At 48.3% G+C, this 17,661-nt stretch overlaps 1 protein-coding gene across 1 annotated transcript; it reads right to left on the bottom strand.

The window, feature by feature from the left end:
• Positions 1 to 14,244: 14,244 nt before the first annotated feature.
• On the bottom strand, positions 14,245 to 17,579 carry LOC123451872 (protein sym-1). The gene is made up of 8 exons (XM_045128419.1): positions 17,273 to 17,579; positions 17,081 to 17,168; positions 16,347 to 16,441; positions 16,184 to 16,256; positions 15,987 to 16,079; positions 15,813 to 15,899; positions 15,578 to 15,666; positions 14,245 to 14,560 (listed from the first exon to the last, which is right to left on the bottom strand). Exons 1-7 carry the CDS (start codon positions 17,515 to 17,517, stop codon positions 15,586 to 15,588), a joined length of 762 nt encoding a protein of 253 aa, XP_044984354.1. The 5' UTR covers positions 17,518 to 17,579; the 3' UTR covers positions 14,245 to 14,560; positions 15,578 to 15,585.
• Between the last annotated feature and the right edge of the window lie 82 nt (positions 17,580 to 17,661).

Below are 17,661 nucleotides of genomic sequence, written 5' to 3'. Positions count from 1 at the left end.
ATTTCTCAAACACCATATGATCCTAGTGTGCTTATTCGAAAGTTTCAATGCACAGCTATAGATCAATTGAGATTCTCTCAAATTATAGGTTCGCTTATGTACCTAGCTAGCGCAACGAGGCCTGACATCGCGTTTGCTGTGAGCAAACTTAGCCGGTTTGTTGCAAACCCGGGCGATGTTCATTGGCGTGTTGTTGAAAGAATTATGCGCTACTTGAAAGGTACTGTGAACCACAGACTTCACTATACGGGATACCCATCGGTACTTGAAGGGTATAGTGATGCGAATTGGATCTCCGATGCTGATGAGATGAAGGCCACTACTGGTATATGTTTACTCTTGGGGGTGGTGCTGTTTCCTGGAAGTCTAGCAAGCAAACGATCTGAACGAGATCGACAATGGAAGCAGAATTAACAACATTAGACACATCTGGTGTCGAAGCAGAATTTCTTCGAGATCTTTTGATGGACTTCCTTTGGTTGAGAAGCCGGTTCCGACTATCCTTATGAACTGCGATAATCAGACGGTTATTGTTAAAGTGAAGAGTTCAAAGGACAATATGAAGTCCAACAAACATATAAGAATGAGATTGAAGTCTGTCAGACGTTTGAGAAACTCCGGAGTGATAGCGTTGGATTACATCCAAACGGCTAAGAATCTGGCAAATCCCTTTACTAAAGGGCTATCACGTGTTGTGATAGATAGTGCATCGAGGGAGATGGGTATGAGACCCACATGAGTTGCCATGGTAGTAACCCAACCTATATGAACGGAGATCCCGTGAAGTAGGACCTGGGAAAACAAGCCAGTGGTGAACTGAGGAGAGTAACTTTACTAACCCACTCCGTTGGAGATGCAATGGTCTCGGATACTGTATGGTAGGATGACTACTGTCTTAATGTGTTCTAAAGCTTATGTGTAAGCAAGATGCTGTCCTACAGAGCGATCTTTGGAGGAACACACCTATATGAGCTTGACTGCTGGTCACAGTCTATGAGATTTGGGTGATCTCTAGTAAACTCATGAATAGGCCAGGAGTGTGACTAATATGCTCCACCCGAGGGGTCACCTTCGGTAGCCTAGTACTAGTAAGACTTCTGGTGAAGCTCCTTTACGGCAAACTGAAAATTCAAGGCATAGTCCATTGTTCAGTTGTAAAGGGGTGTAGCTACTTGCTCTAGGTGAAGCTCAACCTTAACAGGTCTTCACTGAAATGCTGGTATATTAAAACAATGATTGCAACGAGGGAACACGATGTGCCCTTGAGATCTGGTGGGGGATTGTTGAAATTAGTAGTGGGCTTTAGGCCCATTAGAGAATTTCAGAAAAATCTCCAAGGGCCCATGTAGGTGGTGGCATGACAAGGTGGTGGGAAGTTTAGTCCCACACCGCTAGTGGAGGAGAAGTCGGACCCCTTTATAAGGGTCTCTCTTCCACATGCTATTGGAGAGTGAGAAGAGAAGGTGCCCTCGCGCACTCCTCCTCTGCCGCCCGCCTCGCCACGCCACGCCTCGTCACGCCGTGGCGCACCGCGTCGCGGGTTGCGGGAATGAGCCGAGCCGAGCTCATACCTACGCGCTTTATTTTTGTTGGTCATGAACGGAGAATACGTAACGGACACAGCACGATCCGAGACGTCGGATCGTGGGCTGTTACCGACTCGGACGTGGGTTCGGCCCACGTCTCTCCACCCAGCCGTCTACATAAGCAGGCTAACGCCTACCCTAGCCGTCACGAGAATCAGACACATCTGCCTCACGCGTTCGTTCCCTTTGCTGCTGCTGCCGCCGGCGACTCCGTCCCGTTTACCGTGTACACGGTCCACGGGAGAGCAGGCCTCCGAAACCCCGCCTCTCCGGTTCCTGTACGGGAGAGGGGCGATTAGGTTTTTGGGGAGCGATCATGTGACTGCTCGCCTCCGTCCTTCTGCTTCGTCTACATCCGCGTCGTCCTCGTCATCGCCATGTCTTCACCATCCGAGGGCGATCGTCTCGCCCTTGAAGCTAAGAAGAAGAGGGCAGAGGATGTTGCTGCTGCTACGGCCGCGTCCAACGCTGCTCCTACGGCCAACTGGCCTATTGGAGGGTATGACTCGTTTATCCTCATGTTCTTAGTTATCCTAGCAGTACTACTTGCATGCATAGACATATCAACTATATGCTTAGTATGTGCTAGGTTAGTTCAAGATATGTATGTCATTAGTCTAGTCAATGCCATGCTAGTTATTATCTCGTGGATTAATACACTCGGAAAATTGCCTATTTACTCAACAATCCAAAAACCTAATGTGTGTAGGAATTTTTCGAGTAATGGTTTTGCTGCTGCACTGAAACCGGACAAGTTTACCGGTACTTATTTCAAGCGTTGGCAAACGAGAACCCCCTTATGGCTCACGGCTATGAACGTGTTCTGGGTAGCCGTTGTCACTCCAACAGGAACGATCTCTCCTGAACAGGAGAAGATGTTCGCGGAGGCCACCGTCCTATTCCTTGGAGCGGTCATAAGCGTTATCGGAGATAAGCTGGTTGACGCATACTTACATATGCATGTTGCCAAAGACTTGTGGGAGGCGCTCGAATCTAAATTCGGGGCCACCGACGCTGGGAGTGAGATGTATGTTATGGAACAGTTCCACGATTAAAAGATGGTTGACAACCGTTCTGTAGTGGAACAGGCTCATGAGATAATATGCATAGCTAAAGAACTTGAGGTTCTTAAGTGCAATTTGCCGGGCAAGTTTATCGCGGGCTATATAATTGCTAAGCTCCCTAATTCCTGGAGCAACTTTGCTACGAGTCTGAAACATCAGAGGCGTGAGTTCTCAGTAGAGGACATCATCGGCCATCTGAGTGTTGAGCAGAACTCGAGAGCAAAGGACTCCAATGGAAAAGCGGTGGAAAGCTCTTCTGCTGCCAATATGGTACATCAGAGGAACTTCAATTCCCACAAGCCCAAGGGAAAGAATCCTGTCCAACAGAATACTGACTTCAAGAAGAAGGGAAAGAAGCCCTTCAAGAAGAATAAGAAGGGAGATGGTTGCTATACTTGTGGTTCAGAGGAACATTGGGCGAACAAATGCCCAAACAAGTACAAGAAGCCGACGCAGGACTCCAAGTCTGCCAATATGATTGTGGGCAACAATGAAAGTGGTGCATCTGGGTACGGTAATTTACTTACTGTATTTTAAGTTTGTCGGTCCATCGATTGGTGGGTGGACACGGGTGCAAATATTCATGTGTGTGCTGACTTATCATTGTTCTCTTCTTATCAGGCCACCGGTCGCGGGTCCGTATTGATGGGGAATGGCGCGAGTGCTTCTGTTCTTGGTGTTGGCACGGTCGATCTGAAATTTACTTCGGGAAGGATCGTGCAGCTGAAGAACGTGCATCATTTCCCCGCCATCAAGAAGAACCTCGTTAGTGGTTCCCTTCTGTGTAGAGAAGGGTTTAAGTTGGTATTCGAGTCTAATAAAGTAGCAGTTACGAAATATGGACTTTTTGTTGGAAAAGGTTATGAGTGCGGAGGTCTGTTCCGCCTTTCCCTCGCAGATTTTTGTAATAAAGTCATGAACAATATTCATTCGAGTGTTAATGAATCTGAAGTTTGGCATTCACGTCTTTGTCACATAAGTTTCGGTGTTATGTCGCGGCTAGCAAAACAGAATTTAATCCCGACTTTCACTTTAGCCAACTGGCCTATTGGAGGGTATGACTTGTTTATCCTCATGTTCTTAGTTATCGTAGCAGTACTACTTGCATTCATATATATACCAACTATATGCTTAGTATGTGCTAGGTTAGTTCAAGATCAGTATGTCATTAGTCTAGTCAATGTCATGCTAGTTATTATCTCGTGGATTAATACACTCGGAAAATTGCCTATTTACTCAACAGGAATAAACTCATTGTGTTCCATCAACGATTTTTATCTCCATTGCAAGGTGGCCATACACGGAACGAGATAAGCTATCACCAGATAAATTGCCAAGGCCTTAGAAGAGTTTGACTAGACAATGACCGAGGCATCTTGTGCCACATAGCAAGAGGCATCACTGCATCAATGAATGGATATTTGCTTCTAGGGCATTGTTGTGAAAAGAAATCAATAAGATGCAAAGATCACAAAAGTTTGTACATCCTAAGCAGCATACCCGCCACAATAGTCACATCTTGTGCACAAGATGATCCATCGACCGAGAGGGATGACTTGCCAGCTGGCGGCAACGGCCATCGTTTTGTTGGGGGTTGTTTTGGCCTTCTGTGCCGCTGGTTTCTCAAACAATGACATCCTTCCTTTAATGATTTCATTAGTGGTATATAGATCGTGACTAAATCAGATATTTTATATAGTTATCAAGGAACTCGACAACTGCTTATGTGGTGGGTACCTACTTACCATGTCACACACATTGTCCGGACACCCCGCCAGAACATTCAGTAACCAATCCTTGCCATTCTCTATCAAGAGAGAATTCTTAAGGAACGACCAAACATACCTCATACGCTCTCACAATAGCTAGGCATGGCCACAAGCGAAAAGAGCATGGAAGGTCCCTTTAACCTTGTCACCACATAATGATGGGCATATCATGTGTTGACAGGTCTCTATATGACTTGGTTTGGTTAGTCACTAGAGCACCCACAACTGTCCTCCATGCTATTATTTTTTATCTTTTGACGTACACAAGAATTCCATATGCAACACCAGACCAACCATTCTCCATCACGGTGGTTGTTGGACGCCTTAGAGTATGACAACGGGGACAGTGGCGGACCTAGCCCACTTGATCAGGGAGGATCAGCAGTGCTGCAATACACATATATTATTTTATTTTGTTTTTTAGCCTTTCTCCTATGTGGTATAAAAGCTATTTTCAAAACTCCTTGCCACCCTTTGCCTCTGCCAGAGAATACTCTAGTCCCTAGCTTGTAGGAAGGGATGATGCAAGACCTCCATAACCATGATGTAATGCGATGGGTATAACAGATCTCCTAAGCTCAAGAGGGTTTTGTCAAGAGATTTCACATTGATCCTAACAATTGTACTGAGGGTTTACGTGGAATTTGTAGTCGAAGGGGCGTCGTGTTAGGAGACCAGAGGTCTTGAACACAGAACACTATCACACATGATTTACCTAGGTATGGGCCTCCAAGGTGGGAAAAAGCCATACTTCTTGCCTTGCTCTTTCCTTGTATTTGTGAAATATGCGGAATTACAATATCAAGGGAGTCGACGAGTTCTGACGATGGTGGAGATTCGGGCCCGAAGCATCAAAATCCTTCTATGTGGTACAAACTAAGACTATGACGTGGCTGAGGTCCATTTCTACGGTGCCCGTGGTATCCCTTATAAAGCACATTTTATAGAAGGCATCCAAGCCGGTGTTGTGGAGCATGTAAATATAGGAGTCAGATATGGTGTTGGTTTAGGTGACGTGGAGCGTGCAAATATAGGAGTCATATATGGTGCTGGTATACAACATGTTTGACCATTTTTTTCTATGTCTATAAAGTGTTTTCAGTTTCTATGTAGTACGAAGAAAATCCTCCTTTTGAGCCGATGGAGCTCCTCCTAATGTCGGTTGGGTGCCCTTGGGCTTTGTGGGGCCCACTTAAGCCGCCATGGGAGACATGCAAATAAGTAATTTTACATATCACCGACATGTGTCGTCCCAAGCGTCACTAAGCGGTATTTGTGTTGACGTCGATTATTCGTACTCAAAATATGGTAACATATTTTTTAGCTTTCGAGAATGGAGCACCTAACCAACTTGTAGTTATGGGATGCCCTAGGTAATGTTGTAGTCTTATTAGCAAGAGAATGTAAGCCTCATAGGGCAACTCCAATGCGATACACCAAAACAAACACCACCAAGTGTCCACGGTTGTGGGCCATCCAACCATATTCACTAAATCCTTGTCCATTCTCAAAAAGAGAGAGAAAAGGGGAAGGGATGTGTCGGGGAAATCGACACCTATGGGAAGCTCTCAGGGTCCCTTGATCGTTCGACGAAGGGAGAGAGGCGACGCTGAGAGCGGAGCTAGCGATCAGCACCGGCAAGGTTCGTTTACCCAGGTTCGGGCCGCTTGGCGCGTAAAACCCTACTCATGCTTAGTTTGGTATTGGGTGCTTACTGTAGGGTTATCTGCTACAATAACTTAACTGGTGATTAGGGAGTCTAATTACTCCAAAAGTCTAACCACTAGAAAATGAGCCTTGGGCCTCCTTTTATAGGTAAAGGGGTCACCAACAGTGTGCTCACGGGTTCCATAGTGAACAAGGTTCACCGCTTATTGTCTACTGTGGTGTCAGGGGCAGTAAATGCCTTGTCTGGCCTCTGACCTGCATCAAGGTGGCTCGGACACGTACCCAAACGGGCCGACATCTGGGTCTTGTGCTATCGCATGAGGGATGCGCTAGAGCGATGGGACTGTGGTAGAAACGGGGGAGGTCACGTGGCGAGCGAAGGGAGCTTGCTGGCCTGGTGTCCCTTTTGGAGGACTTGATTATCTTCCCGGCAAGGAGGGCTTGAACGTATTCCCGGCAAGGAGAGCTTGCCGGGGCCTTGCGAGTCTTCCCGGCAATGAGGGCTTGTCGGAGCCTTGTGAGACTTCTCGGCAAGGAGGGCTTGCCGAGGTGTAACACCCCGGACACACCCGCCGGCGGTCGTTACTCCTCCGGGATCTAGACTGGCCCCACATATCAATACTAGTCTTTTCTGCACACTTTGTCCTCACTCATGCGCACCCGGGATGAACTTTCCGGTCGGTCACCCATTCTAGAACTACTCCAAGCCAAGCACGCTTAACCTGGGAATTCTGTTCGAATGGGCTCCCGGAAAAGAAGGAATTCCTTATTGATATGAGTAGTCTATCATCCCTAATAAGCCAGGCCATCACATACACCACCACTCATAGGAACCGACGTCCTCGTCGGGCCACAGGAGCGTTCCCTCTTGGTACAAACGTATGTGCATCCAGTCCAATACATGTACCATGCCGTATGCCACGACGGGTCACAAACGTCATGAACAACATGACCGCACACCTGTCCGCAAACATCCGTGTAACCGCGAGGATCGGCTCTGATACCAAACTTGTAACGCCCCGGACACACCCGCTGGCGGTCGTTACGCCTGGCGGGATCTAGACTGGCCCCACATATCAATACTAGTATTTTCTACGCACTTTGTCCTCACTCATGCGCACCCAGGATGAACTTCCCGGTCGATCACCCCATCCTAGAACTACTCCAAGCCAAGCACGCTTAACCTGGGAGTTCTGTTCGAATGGGCTCCCAAAAAGAAGGAATTCCTTATTGATATGAGTAGTCTATCATCCTTAATAAGCCAGGCTATCACACGAGGCCTTGTGTCTGGAACCTCTGTACTCTACGCCCTCGGAGAGGGGGCGTGGCCTCGGTGGGTTTTGGTTTGTCTTCCTGCCAGTCTTCCTCACGTGATGCCGCTAAGGGCGTTGCCGGTGCCCGTGCACAAGTCTAGGGCACAGGAGACCCCAGTCTCTAGTGCACTGACACAAGCCCCCGGGCCTGGGTCACGCATGCGCGTGGGGAGTTGTTGGGCCAGGCCCAAAGTGGTGCACGGGATTCCATGACAGGGTACTCTCTAGCTCTGGAGCCATTGCAAGCGGTCTTTCCCCACGTCGCGCATTGAACGCGCGAAGTTGGGAGGCATGCGCACAGTAGCCAAGGTGGCCACGCGCGCGCTGAGCCGTTGGTTGGGGTACGCAAGGGTCGGCATGTACGTCCACCCCCCCCCCCAGATAAGAGGGGAAAACGCAAGCGCACAAGCCCCTCGTCCCCTCCCAGCTCTTTTCAATCTCGAAACCGCAGTTGTCTCCCTCTTCCGGCTAAAGGTTTCTCCTCCGCCCCCGTTCTCCTCTGTGCAGCGCTGGTCCAGGAGAAACCAGCCTGGGTTGCGCCAGGGGCCCTCCTACTTTTTGTCTTCTTGAACTTCTGTCCGGCAAGCATGTCCCTCGCCAAAAGACAGTATCATAGGTTAGAGTAGTAAAAATCATCCATGTAATATGTCTGAGTTTGCCTCAAACAGATGAATGAAATGTTGTTTCCTTTGCGTCCGATCCTTCTCTTTGTATGATACGTCCTTTGCGTTTTCCGGAAGCTTGCCGGCGTGACTGGTCCTGCCGCTAGTGCTTTGAGGAACGGATCCTTACCAGCTCGCTGGAGGGGTTGTTACTAGCAAGGCTCCTTGCCGCACTCAGTGCAACCATTAGATTGTCGAGCGCGGCTCGAGGCGAAATAAGTTGCTGCGTAGCCGCTTGGTTTGTTGAACAAGTTCAAAATAGTGTGAAGGCGCTCTATGGCCGTTCAGGTCATTGAACGAGTTCGAAACAGAGCCAAGGTGCACTGATCCTGACAAGGTTCCATCTGCGCGCAGGTTTCTCAAACAAAGTTCGGGATTTCCAGAAAGGAAACAACCTATCTACTCAGAAATTTCATCTAGAATCTTTATCACTTATCTGTTGTGCCACGAGACTTCTTCTCGCGAAGTTTGGGTCTTTTGCTGGGGCCTCAGATCCCCGGCAAGCAAGATGCGAATATTAGAGGGGAAATTTTGATGCAGCATTGCAAGTTCTTCACGGAATTGCTTTTCTTTCACCTTCGCTGTACAACTTTTTCACAGCATCTGTCAGGTGGAATTCATCCAACCTCTTTTTAAACTATGAATCTAATATTTTGGAAAAAATAAGTCTCTTCGCTTGAATTTTAGAACTTAGAATTTATTACCCTAGAAAAAAAACTAATCCTTTGAATCTTTGGTATTGAATAAGAAGCATTTGAAATGCCTTTTTGATCATTTTGATAGAGGGGGATGGAAAAGTGGGCAAAACAGACTCACATTTTTCAATCGAAAAGATGGGTTCCTTTTTCGTCTCGACAAAGATAGAATCATCTTGAAATCAGCTGGTAGTCTTTCCCTGGCTTGTAGTTTCAGCGACTGCTGTTCTATGTCTATATTTGACACACTCAAAGATCCACTTTCTTTTGGAAATAAGATGGATTCGTCTAATAAAATACCCAATGCCTGTAGTTGAAGAATTGTTGGATGAGTTACCTTGTGCTGTTTGGTTTACTAAGCTGGATTACACTCTCCCGGCAACGTCCCCTCCCGCAAGGTTCTTGTGATAGTCCTTGACCATCGTATAGGAAAGGGGTTGCCGGAGTATAACTCATTTTTCTCTGTTGCCAGGCCGTGCTGGCGGAGCCCCTGAGCGCATCTTCGGCGGCGACGCGACGCTTCGAAGGGGGAAAGCGTTTCCGCTGGAGTGCGCGCCTGGGCTTCGGGGCCTGTTGGCGTATCCTCGACGGCTATGCATCACTCCGCGGAGGTGCGTCGGTCGGAGTATGCGTCACAGGCCTCGCCGAAGCCCCAGGCACACCCTCGAGAGCAGCGCACTGTCCTGGAGTGGTGCATCAACCTGATGCCTTCAAGCTCGGGGTCTCCGCCTCCCTGGCCCGCGCTCGTGCAGAGGCGCGCTCGCGCATGCGTTAGGAGGCCATGGCGAAGTGGAGCGACCACCGCTGCGCCCCACTTCGGGGGACCACAGTGGTGCGCTCAACTTAGCTCATGTCGAATCGTCAGAGACGATAACCCTTTGCCACCGCCGTGTGGGAGAGTGCACCGTGGCGGTGGCAGCTCCAGTTTTCTCGGTACGATCGTGGGCGCGTTTGTTGGAGGGTCGTTTCGACGTCCCCGCCTGCTGGGGCCTACCCCCATTGGCGAGGGCGACGAGACTCTGGATGGTAGCCCTCCACTCCTCGAGCTTGTCTGCTGTTGGAGAGAAGTCCAAGAGTAGTTGAGCTTGCTTCAGGGCTTCTGCCGACGTGGGCGACGGCGATATGTGCGAAGACTGCGAGGGGCTCTTACTTCTAACTACGTTAAAAGGAGCGTCCCCTTGGTCCCGCGGTGGTGCGCCGCCCTGGACTGTCGCAGAGCGTGCGCGTCGGCCTTGCGAGTCCTGGGAACGAGGTCCTGGAGTCCTTCATGGGGGCGGCGAATCGCCACCGCTCTGGCGTGGTCCGCCGCGCGTGCCCTAGGAAGGTCGGTGCGGGTCCTGTCCGCATCGTCGTCTTGGAGGATGTCCTCACATCCTTCGAAGTAGCGGCGCCACCCGTGGGCTGCGCAGCTGCATCCTTCAACGCCTCGGCGCGCGGATGGTCGTTGCGGTCGCGAACGATACCACTCGCCCGGGTCTGCTCTCCGTAGTGTTACGGAAGTTCGGGGCCTCCGCCTCCTTGTCCCGCGCCCGTACCCTCGCCCGCCCGCGCCGGGGCAGGAGCATTGGGTGCGGGTGTCTCGGTCACCGGGGCACCCCTCCTGTTGGGGGCCATGGCGATGAAGCGGAACTGGTGCACTGATGGCTAGGTCGGATCAACGTTACCTCTTCCACCTACCTGGCGCGCCAAAGATGTTGGGGAAATCGACACCTATGGGAATCTCTCAGGGTCCCTTGATCGTTCGACGAAGTGAGAGAGGCGGCGCTGAGAGCGGAGCTAGCGATCAGCGCCGACAAGGTTCGGGCCGCTTAGCGCGTAAAACCCTACTCCTGCTTATTTTGGTATTGGGTGCTTACTGTAGGGTTATGTGCTATAGTAACTTAACTGGTGATTAGGGACTCTAAGTACTCCAAAAGTCCAAGCCCTAGAAAATGAGCCTTGGGCCTCCTTTTATAGGCAAAGGGGCCACCAACAGTGTACTCACGGGTTCCATAGTAAACAAGGGTCACCGCTTATCTTCTACTCTGGTGTTAGGGGCAGTAAATGCCTTGTCTGGCCTCTGACCTGCATCAAGGTGGCTCCGCACGTACCCAGGCAGATCGACACCTATGTCTTGCGCTGGCGCATGAGGGATGCGCTGGAGCGGTGGGATTGTGGTAGAAACGGGGGAGGACACCTGGCGAGCGAAGGGAGCTTGCTGGCCTGGTGTCCCTGTCGAAGGACTTGATTATCTTCCCGACAAGGAGGGCTTGCCGAGGGCTTGAACGTCTTCCCGGCAAGGAGGGCTTGTCGGGGCCTTGCGAGTCTTTGCGGGTCTTCCCGGCAAGGAGGACTTGTCGGGGCCTTGTGAGACTTCCCGACAAGGAGGGCTTGTTGGGCCTTGTGTCTGGAACCTCTGTACTCTACGCCATTAGAGAGGGGGCGTGGCCTCAATGGGCTCTGTACTCTACGCCATTAGAAATGGGGCGTGTCCTCGGTGGGTTTTGGTTTGTCTTCCTGCCAGTCTTCCTCGCGTGCTGCCTCCAAGGGCATTGCCGGTGCCCGTGCACAAGTCTGAGACACAGGAGACCCCAGTCTCTAGTGCACCGACATGATGAAAGGGAAAAAGGTGGGTTTGTGATGAGGTCCAAGGCTCTTGCAGCATGTCGTGCCCGGACTCCTTCAAACCACTATTATATTGATCGAGTACATTTGTCTATGTCGAGTGATATTTGGATGGCAAAAGGTGATTGGACCATGTGGTCCAAACACTTAGAAGTGATTTGGTGTCCCGCGTTTGAGATGCCCTTACCTAACCAATGCACAAAAGTAAAGTGCTTAGCTTCTCTACAAATATTACAAAGTATTTACCATGACGTCGACGCTGGAGCAATAAAACCTTGCATCATCATAAGAGCATCTCCAACATACGCATGCAGACGCGACACGCTATTTTTTTTTACAGCACACGCAACGGTCGTTTTTGCGTTCGAATACGCACTCGCTTCACCGCACGCTGTAATTTTTTAGCGCGACAGCGTGCCGCTTCAGCAGACTTTGTAAAATCGAGCGCGCGCGTCAACGCTGAAACAACACACACGAGATGATCTCAAACATCCAAATCATGCAAAGTTCGCACAAACAAGATGACCACAAGCAAGTTCATGACAAACAAGTTCACACAAACGAATTAAACATGAACAATCATTCCTCATCTTCTTCCTCCGCATTGGCCATTTCCGAGTTGCCCGTTTCTTCTTTCAATTCTTCATCCTCTTGTTTGTCCCCTCCTTCATTAGGAAGTCGGACGGTGTTTACACTATCAACAAAGGCATCATGTGAAGGCATGTGAGGCACACCGGAAGCTCCCATGCCACCCGTGCCTCTCGTAGGTGCTCCCATGCCTCTCAAGAGATGCAAAACCCATGTGTCTCATGGGAGCACCCATGGAAGCTCACATGCCTCCAATGCCACTCATGGTAGCTCCAAAGCCTCCCATGGAAGCTCCCATGCCACTCAAGGGTGCTCCCATGCCTCCCATGCCTCCCATGCACATCATTCTGTTTTGCATCAAGATTTGATCACGACAAAGGTTGATGTACTCCTTTTGCCTCTCATCGTAGTTGGATGTGTCCATGAAGAACTAGTACTTCTCCTATTCCAATAATCTTGCTTGCTCTTCCATGGCCAATTTTTTCTCCTGCAATGCCACTTTCCTCTCCTCGACCGCCACCCTCCTCTCCTCGACCGCCGATTCTTAGTCCCTTGCCACCCTCCTGTCCTCGTTTGCTTCCTTTCTTGCCTTCACGATAGCCTTCATAACACTCTTTATATCTCCATCTCCTCCCTTCTTCTTCTTATATTTTGCTAGTTTCTCTCCTTTTGTTCTTTTTGGCTTCAAGTAGGCAACCGAGTTTGGTCTAGGGCTCCCTTGCCGCCATCATTTGATGTCTCATTGTCATCATCATCCAAATCAATAGTTGCATTGTTCTTGTCTTCACGGTTTTTCCATTTCTCTTGATCCTTGAACACCTTGTAGCAATGGGGCAACACAAATGCTCTCCCTTTCTTCACCTTGCCTTTCTTAGTCTTCTTCTCTTCCCGTCGAAACAAGTTTTGTGCAATGTTGAGCTACAAACAAAAGAACAAGTTATCACTAGAGACACAAAAGATGAAGCATGAACACAAGATGCATGGAAGGCATTGGAAATGTCACTCACCCTATCTCTATCATTAGTGCCACTTGGGGTTATCTTGTCAACCGCTGTCATTGTCACTGCCCACTTTTGACAATCTTTGTTGATCGTCGACCAGTGGGACCGAAGCGATCTTTGGGTGCGCTCAATTCCACTCTTGTTATATGTGTCAAAGAACTCCTTCATCCGAAGCCAATATGTATCTCTAGTTTGATCCGTTCCAACGGTGGGATCCATAGACACATTCAACCATGTGTTGCAAAGCAATTTGTCTTTGTCGACGGTGTAGCTGGAAGCCCTTCCTTTCGGTGCACTGATCAAACCCTCACCCTCATCATCCACTTCATATTAATCTTCATCAACTTCAATGGTCTCAAACCAATTGTTGGAGCCAACACCCATAGTCAACATATATGCGTCATCATTCAAACTACAAAGTAATATGACAAAGAAAAACTAAATCAATCTACATATGTGCACATTTGTCAACGACAACAAAACAAAAACAAAAATTGTACCTTGTGAGCATTTCATCGAGCACTATGTGTCGAGCACTATGTGTGTATCGACCGCTGGCGCAACAAATTACGAGGTTTCCAACAGTTCGGATGGCGGAGGCGCGGCCAGCCTCTCATTCCTGCCTTCTTCATTATCACTGCTTTCCTTTTCTTTTGGGACGTCGCAGTCACAATAGCCGCCGTGGTTCGTTTGAAGGCGGAGCTCCATGATGCGACCGGCGACAGGGTGGGTGGACTGCACGAGGCAGGCCAAAAGAGAGCACGTGCGAAAAGTTCAACGGCGGTTGCTCACTTCGCGCGTGATTTTTTTTTCTATCGTGCACGGGTAGGGTAGCGGACGTAAAAAAAGCAACATAGAAAAAAAGCAACATAGATGTCATTCTATTCGATGCACGGAGTGGTTTTTAGCGCGCGCTAAAATTCCATTTTTCCTGGCATGCTCTAAGAAAAACTTCTTTCAGCGTTGTGTGCTCGAGACACGATGAGTGCGAAGTGGTGACCGGCCATTTCATCTTCTTCACCTGGGGTTCAGAATTACTCAAGTCAAAGTTGGCCGCTCCAGAGGCTGTCATCAGCGGCTATTCACAGCCAGAGGAGGCTTGGTCGGAGTTCCTACGGACAGTGGGGCAGACTCAAGACCATGTCTAGTCGACGGATAGATAGATCAGTGAAGCAGACACAAAGAAGCACCGTGAAGCGACGTGCACCCTTCGGAACACCCAACCACCGCAGTTTTCTTCAACCCTCCCGCGTAGACTGCCGGATAATCGGCCATCAACTAGGACACCATCACGGCAGTAACACCCCAGGGGCCTGAAATTTGATCTGCTAGGAACACCAGAATATTACATTATGTAATTCTGCGGAAACCAGGAACAAGCTTCCATCACAAACGGACATGCAGATTGTACAACGCATGTTTAACCGGCATCTCAGGCTGCACTCGACAAAAAAGATGGACACTAGTTTACAATACTAAGCAAGTGTTCCATCGGCCGAGTAATACAGACAAGACGCTAGGATAAACTGATAATAGGTTTATTCTTTCAGCCTTACATCTCCGCATGTTGCAACCGGCCAGGTACCCTGCCTTATAGTCTACTCTCTCACCTGTAACAACAATGCAAAAAGATCAGGTAAGAAGCACACAAGCTGATCAACGGCGCAGAAGCGACGGAGCACCAAGCACTGAAATATCAAAACTCTGCACAAGAACTTCAGCACCGCACGCCAATGTTACCAACTTATAAAATGTGAGTCATAGTCATATGCCAAACTTAAAAGTCAAAAGGACAATGTTTTGAGCAGATGCTCTGTTTCATTTACTCACTTGTGTTTTGCCTCCAAACTCAGCCACAAGGTGCAAAAGAACAAAAGGCACCTTTAGCGCCAGTCAGCATCATGTTAAATAGCAAAAGTTTTATTAAGCTGAAAGGTCTGACTTTGTGAAGGTCAAGTCACAATCATTCTACAACAAGTCCACAAGGTAGCTTTCAGTGCTGGCAGAAATTAAGTCTAAGATGCTGACTGGTGCACAACACATTACCAGTCAAAAGGAAAGGAAGGAAAAAAGGAAAACTCAAATAATGTAAGACCACAAATGCAGTTGCTTCAACCACATCGGCATGAGGTATCATCTGACTTGACCCAACAGATTAAGTTAACGATAAAAAGAAGTCTGTCGTACTAGAGTTTGTGAAACTCCCACGCAATAAATTCTCGGCTAGCTCACAACAAAGCAGTAAAGTCTTAGAGATCACAACAGATGGCCACCTCAACTCAAAAGTGCATTGAATTGCAGTGTCGCCATATACAGTAATCAGGAAAGACACCGTCACAGATATGTTCTTGGAGAAGTCTCTCACATAAAAATTACCATAGAAATTTCATATCAGCCATGGCTAATTTCTCTTGTCAAAGTAGTTTGTTAAACAAAATATTTTCGCCATGCTAACTGGAAATAGTAGGCAGACAAAGTGTAAATTTGTTACTATGTGATGAATTCCCGTATGGTATTAAAAAGAAAGAAAAACATCAATAAGAAATGACTGATAATAACGTTCATGCGAGAGGACTGAAGAACTATAGGAGGTCTGTTACATGTACAGATATAGATTTCAAGATTACCTATTTGACTACTCCGCAATAACCTTCTTATGAGCTTTATATGACAAAATCACGTTCCATGCAAGGGCTACAAAATTAGCGGCAAGAACCTGGAAAAAAAGGGCAGCAGTTAAGTGAGAGCAATACTCAGAGCATGCCAAAACTATATAAAGGGGCAGCAAATAGCTACGCTAATTCATTTTCCATATACTGAACATTGTAGTAAAGACTGTCGAAATGTGCAACTTTTTTGGACCTGGAGCTTCTGTGGGACAAAATAGAAATTCAAAAACTGGAACGGTATCCACAATTGCCAATTCGCGATCAATGAAGAGAACCACTCCTGTAAATGTTGTAAATGTTCTTCATCAGTAAAGGACGCATACGCACTGCCAGGGAAGGGTTTTGAGAGGGTTGATATCCTTTTCACCTGCTTAAGCTTTGGCACTACAAGTGATGGCTTTCCCTCCAAGGTTACGAGTAAGCTCATGAAGACACCAATGAAAACGGGAGAGAAGATGAACTGGCCAGGGAGACAGATTAAAAACAACATGTCAAACAGGAAAGCAATGAACATAAAAAACAAATCAAGAACGTAAAACAGGATATGACGGAAATGATGAAAACCTGGTCAAGTAACAGGCGAGAAATGACACCGGATGTCCCGCTGATTGTCACTAATTTACTCAAATACAAGTACCTGCATAAGGAGACCAATTATCAACCAAACAAGACCATACAGTAATTACTGATCACCATTATTTCTGTAGAATAGACAAGACAAGATTACCAGAAATGCAACGTTGGCCCCACCAGGACAAGCCCCAATAGCGTGAACACAAATGTTCTCTTCAGGTCTAGCTCTGGCACTTTATCAATTACAAGCTTGAACAAAAGAAAAAGTAGATAAAGGATTGTCAATTTACTCAATTACACGTCTGCTCATCCTAAATTTCACATCAAAACTAAGAAGGGATGGTGCTCGTGCATGATCAGAATTACACAAGCACGCATCACGCAGCACAAAGTTTGGGTTTTCTCTTTACTGCTAAACTACATCTGCACTTAACTACAAGTCTACAAGGTGAATGATTCACTGGCAGCAGACATATATGGCATGAAAGGCATGCATGTAGATAATTTACAATACAAGACATACGGCAAAATCGCGATACTGGTACATTCTCGAATGAATAATAGCTCCGGCTTGCATTACCAGACTACATTACTACTGCATACATACATATACTATTCCACCCTGGTTCAGCATGTTTAACAATCAGACTCTTTATTCTTGTGCAATATTACATTGACTGATCTAATTCCTGAAGAATTGTTGACGGTGATGTAATCAATAATCATTCACTAGTGCAAGAAGCCCCAAACAGAACTGAACAAGAGGTCACATCTTGAAACCATAGCTCGGCACTTAACCAACTAACCAGTACCGAACCCATGCTGTATTGCATAATACCACACTCTAACTCTCTAAGGCAGCAAACAATAGCGTTGGCATCGACGAACCTGGCAGATGAGGTCCCCGGCCAGGGTCAGCACAGCAGAAGTGACAGCCTTGGTCGCCACCGGATGCTTGTCAAGAGACAGAAGGTACCTGTCGCGGCCATTTCAACACACCCAGTCTCAGTATTCTACTGAAGCATCAGTACCCACACGGGAAAATTCCCAAGGAATGAAGAAGAGGTCCAACGGAATCACCATGCTACAAGTTGCAAGCCCTTCGCCCGGGCCGCCTCCACTCCTCCAGATGCTGCTGCGGGGGCGGAGCTGCAGCAGGAGGCTGCGTGGAGCGGCTGGAGCCGCGCGAGGCGGCCGCCGCCCTTCCGGGGCTCGACGGCGGCAGGGGCGGTGAACAGGGAGAGGAAGCGGCCCGGTGCAGCGGGCCTCGGGGAGACGATGGGGCGGGGGACGAGGAGGAGCGGGAGCGCGGACACCATCGCCATGGAAGAGAGGATGAGGAGGAGGAGCTTTGGGTTTTGGGAATCGTGCTAGGGTTCTAGAAAATTCCAGAGCCGGAGAGGGGCAGTGAAAGAATAAACTAAACGTGGGCTCATTTGGGCCCATCCGTCTTTCGCGTGAATGAAGTT

Source organism: Hordeum vulgare, chromosome 5H, assembly GCF_904849725.1.
Source record: "Hordeum vulgare subsp. vulgare chromosome 5H, MorexV3_pseudomolecules_assembly, whole genome shotgun sequence".
In the NCBI taxonomy this organism is placed as follows: Eukaryota; Viridiplantae; Streptophyta; class Magnoliopsida; order Poales; family Poaceae; genus Hordeum; species Hordeum vulgare.
Note: the sequence above shows the minus strand (reverse complement) of the source record. Positions and strands in the feature narration are given on the sequence as shown.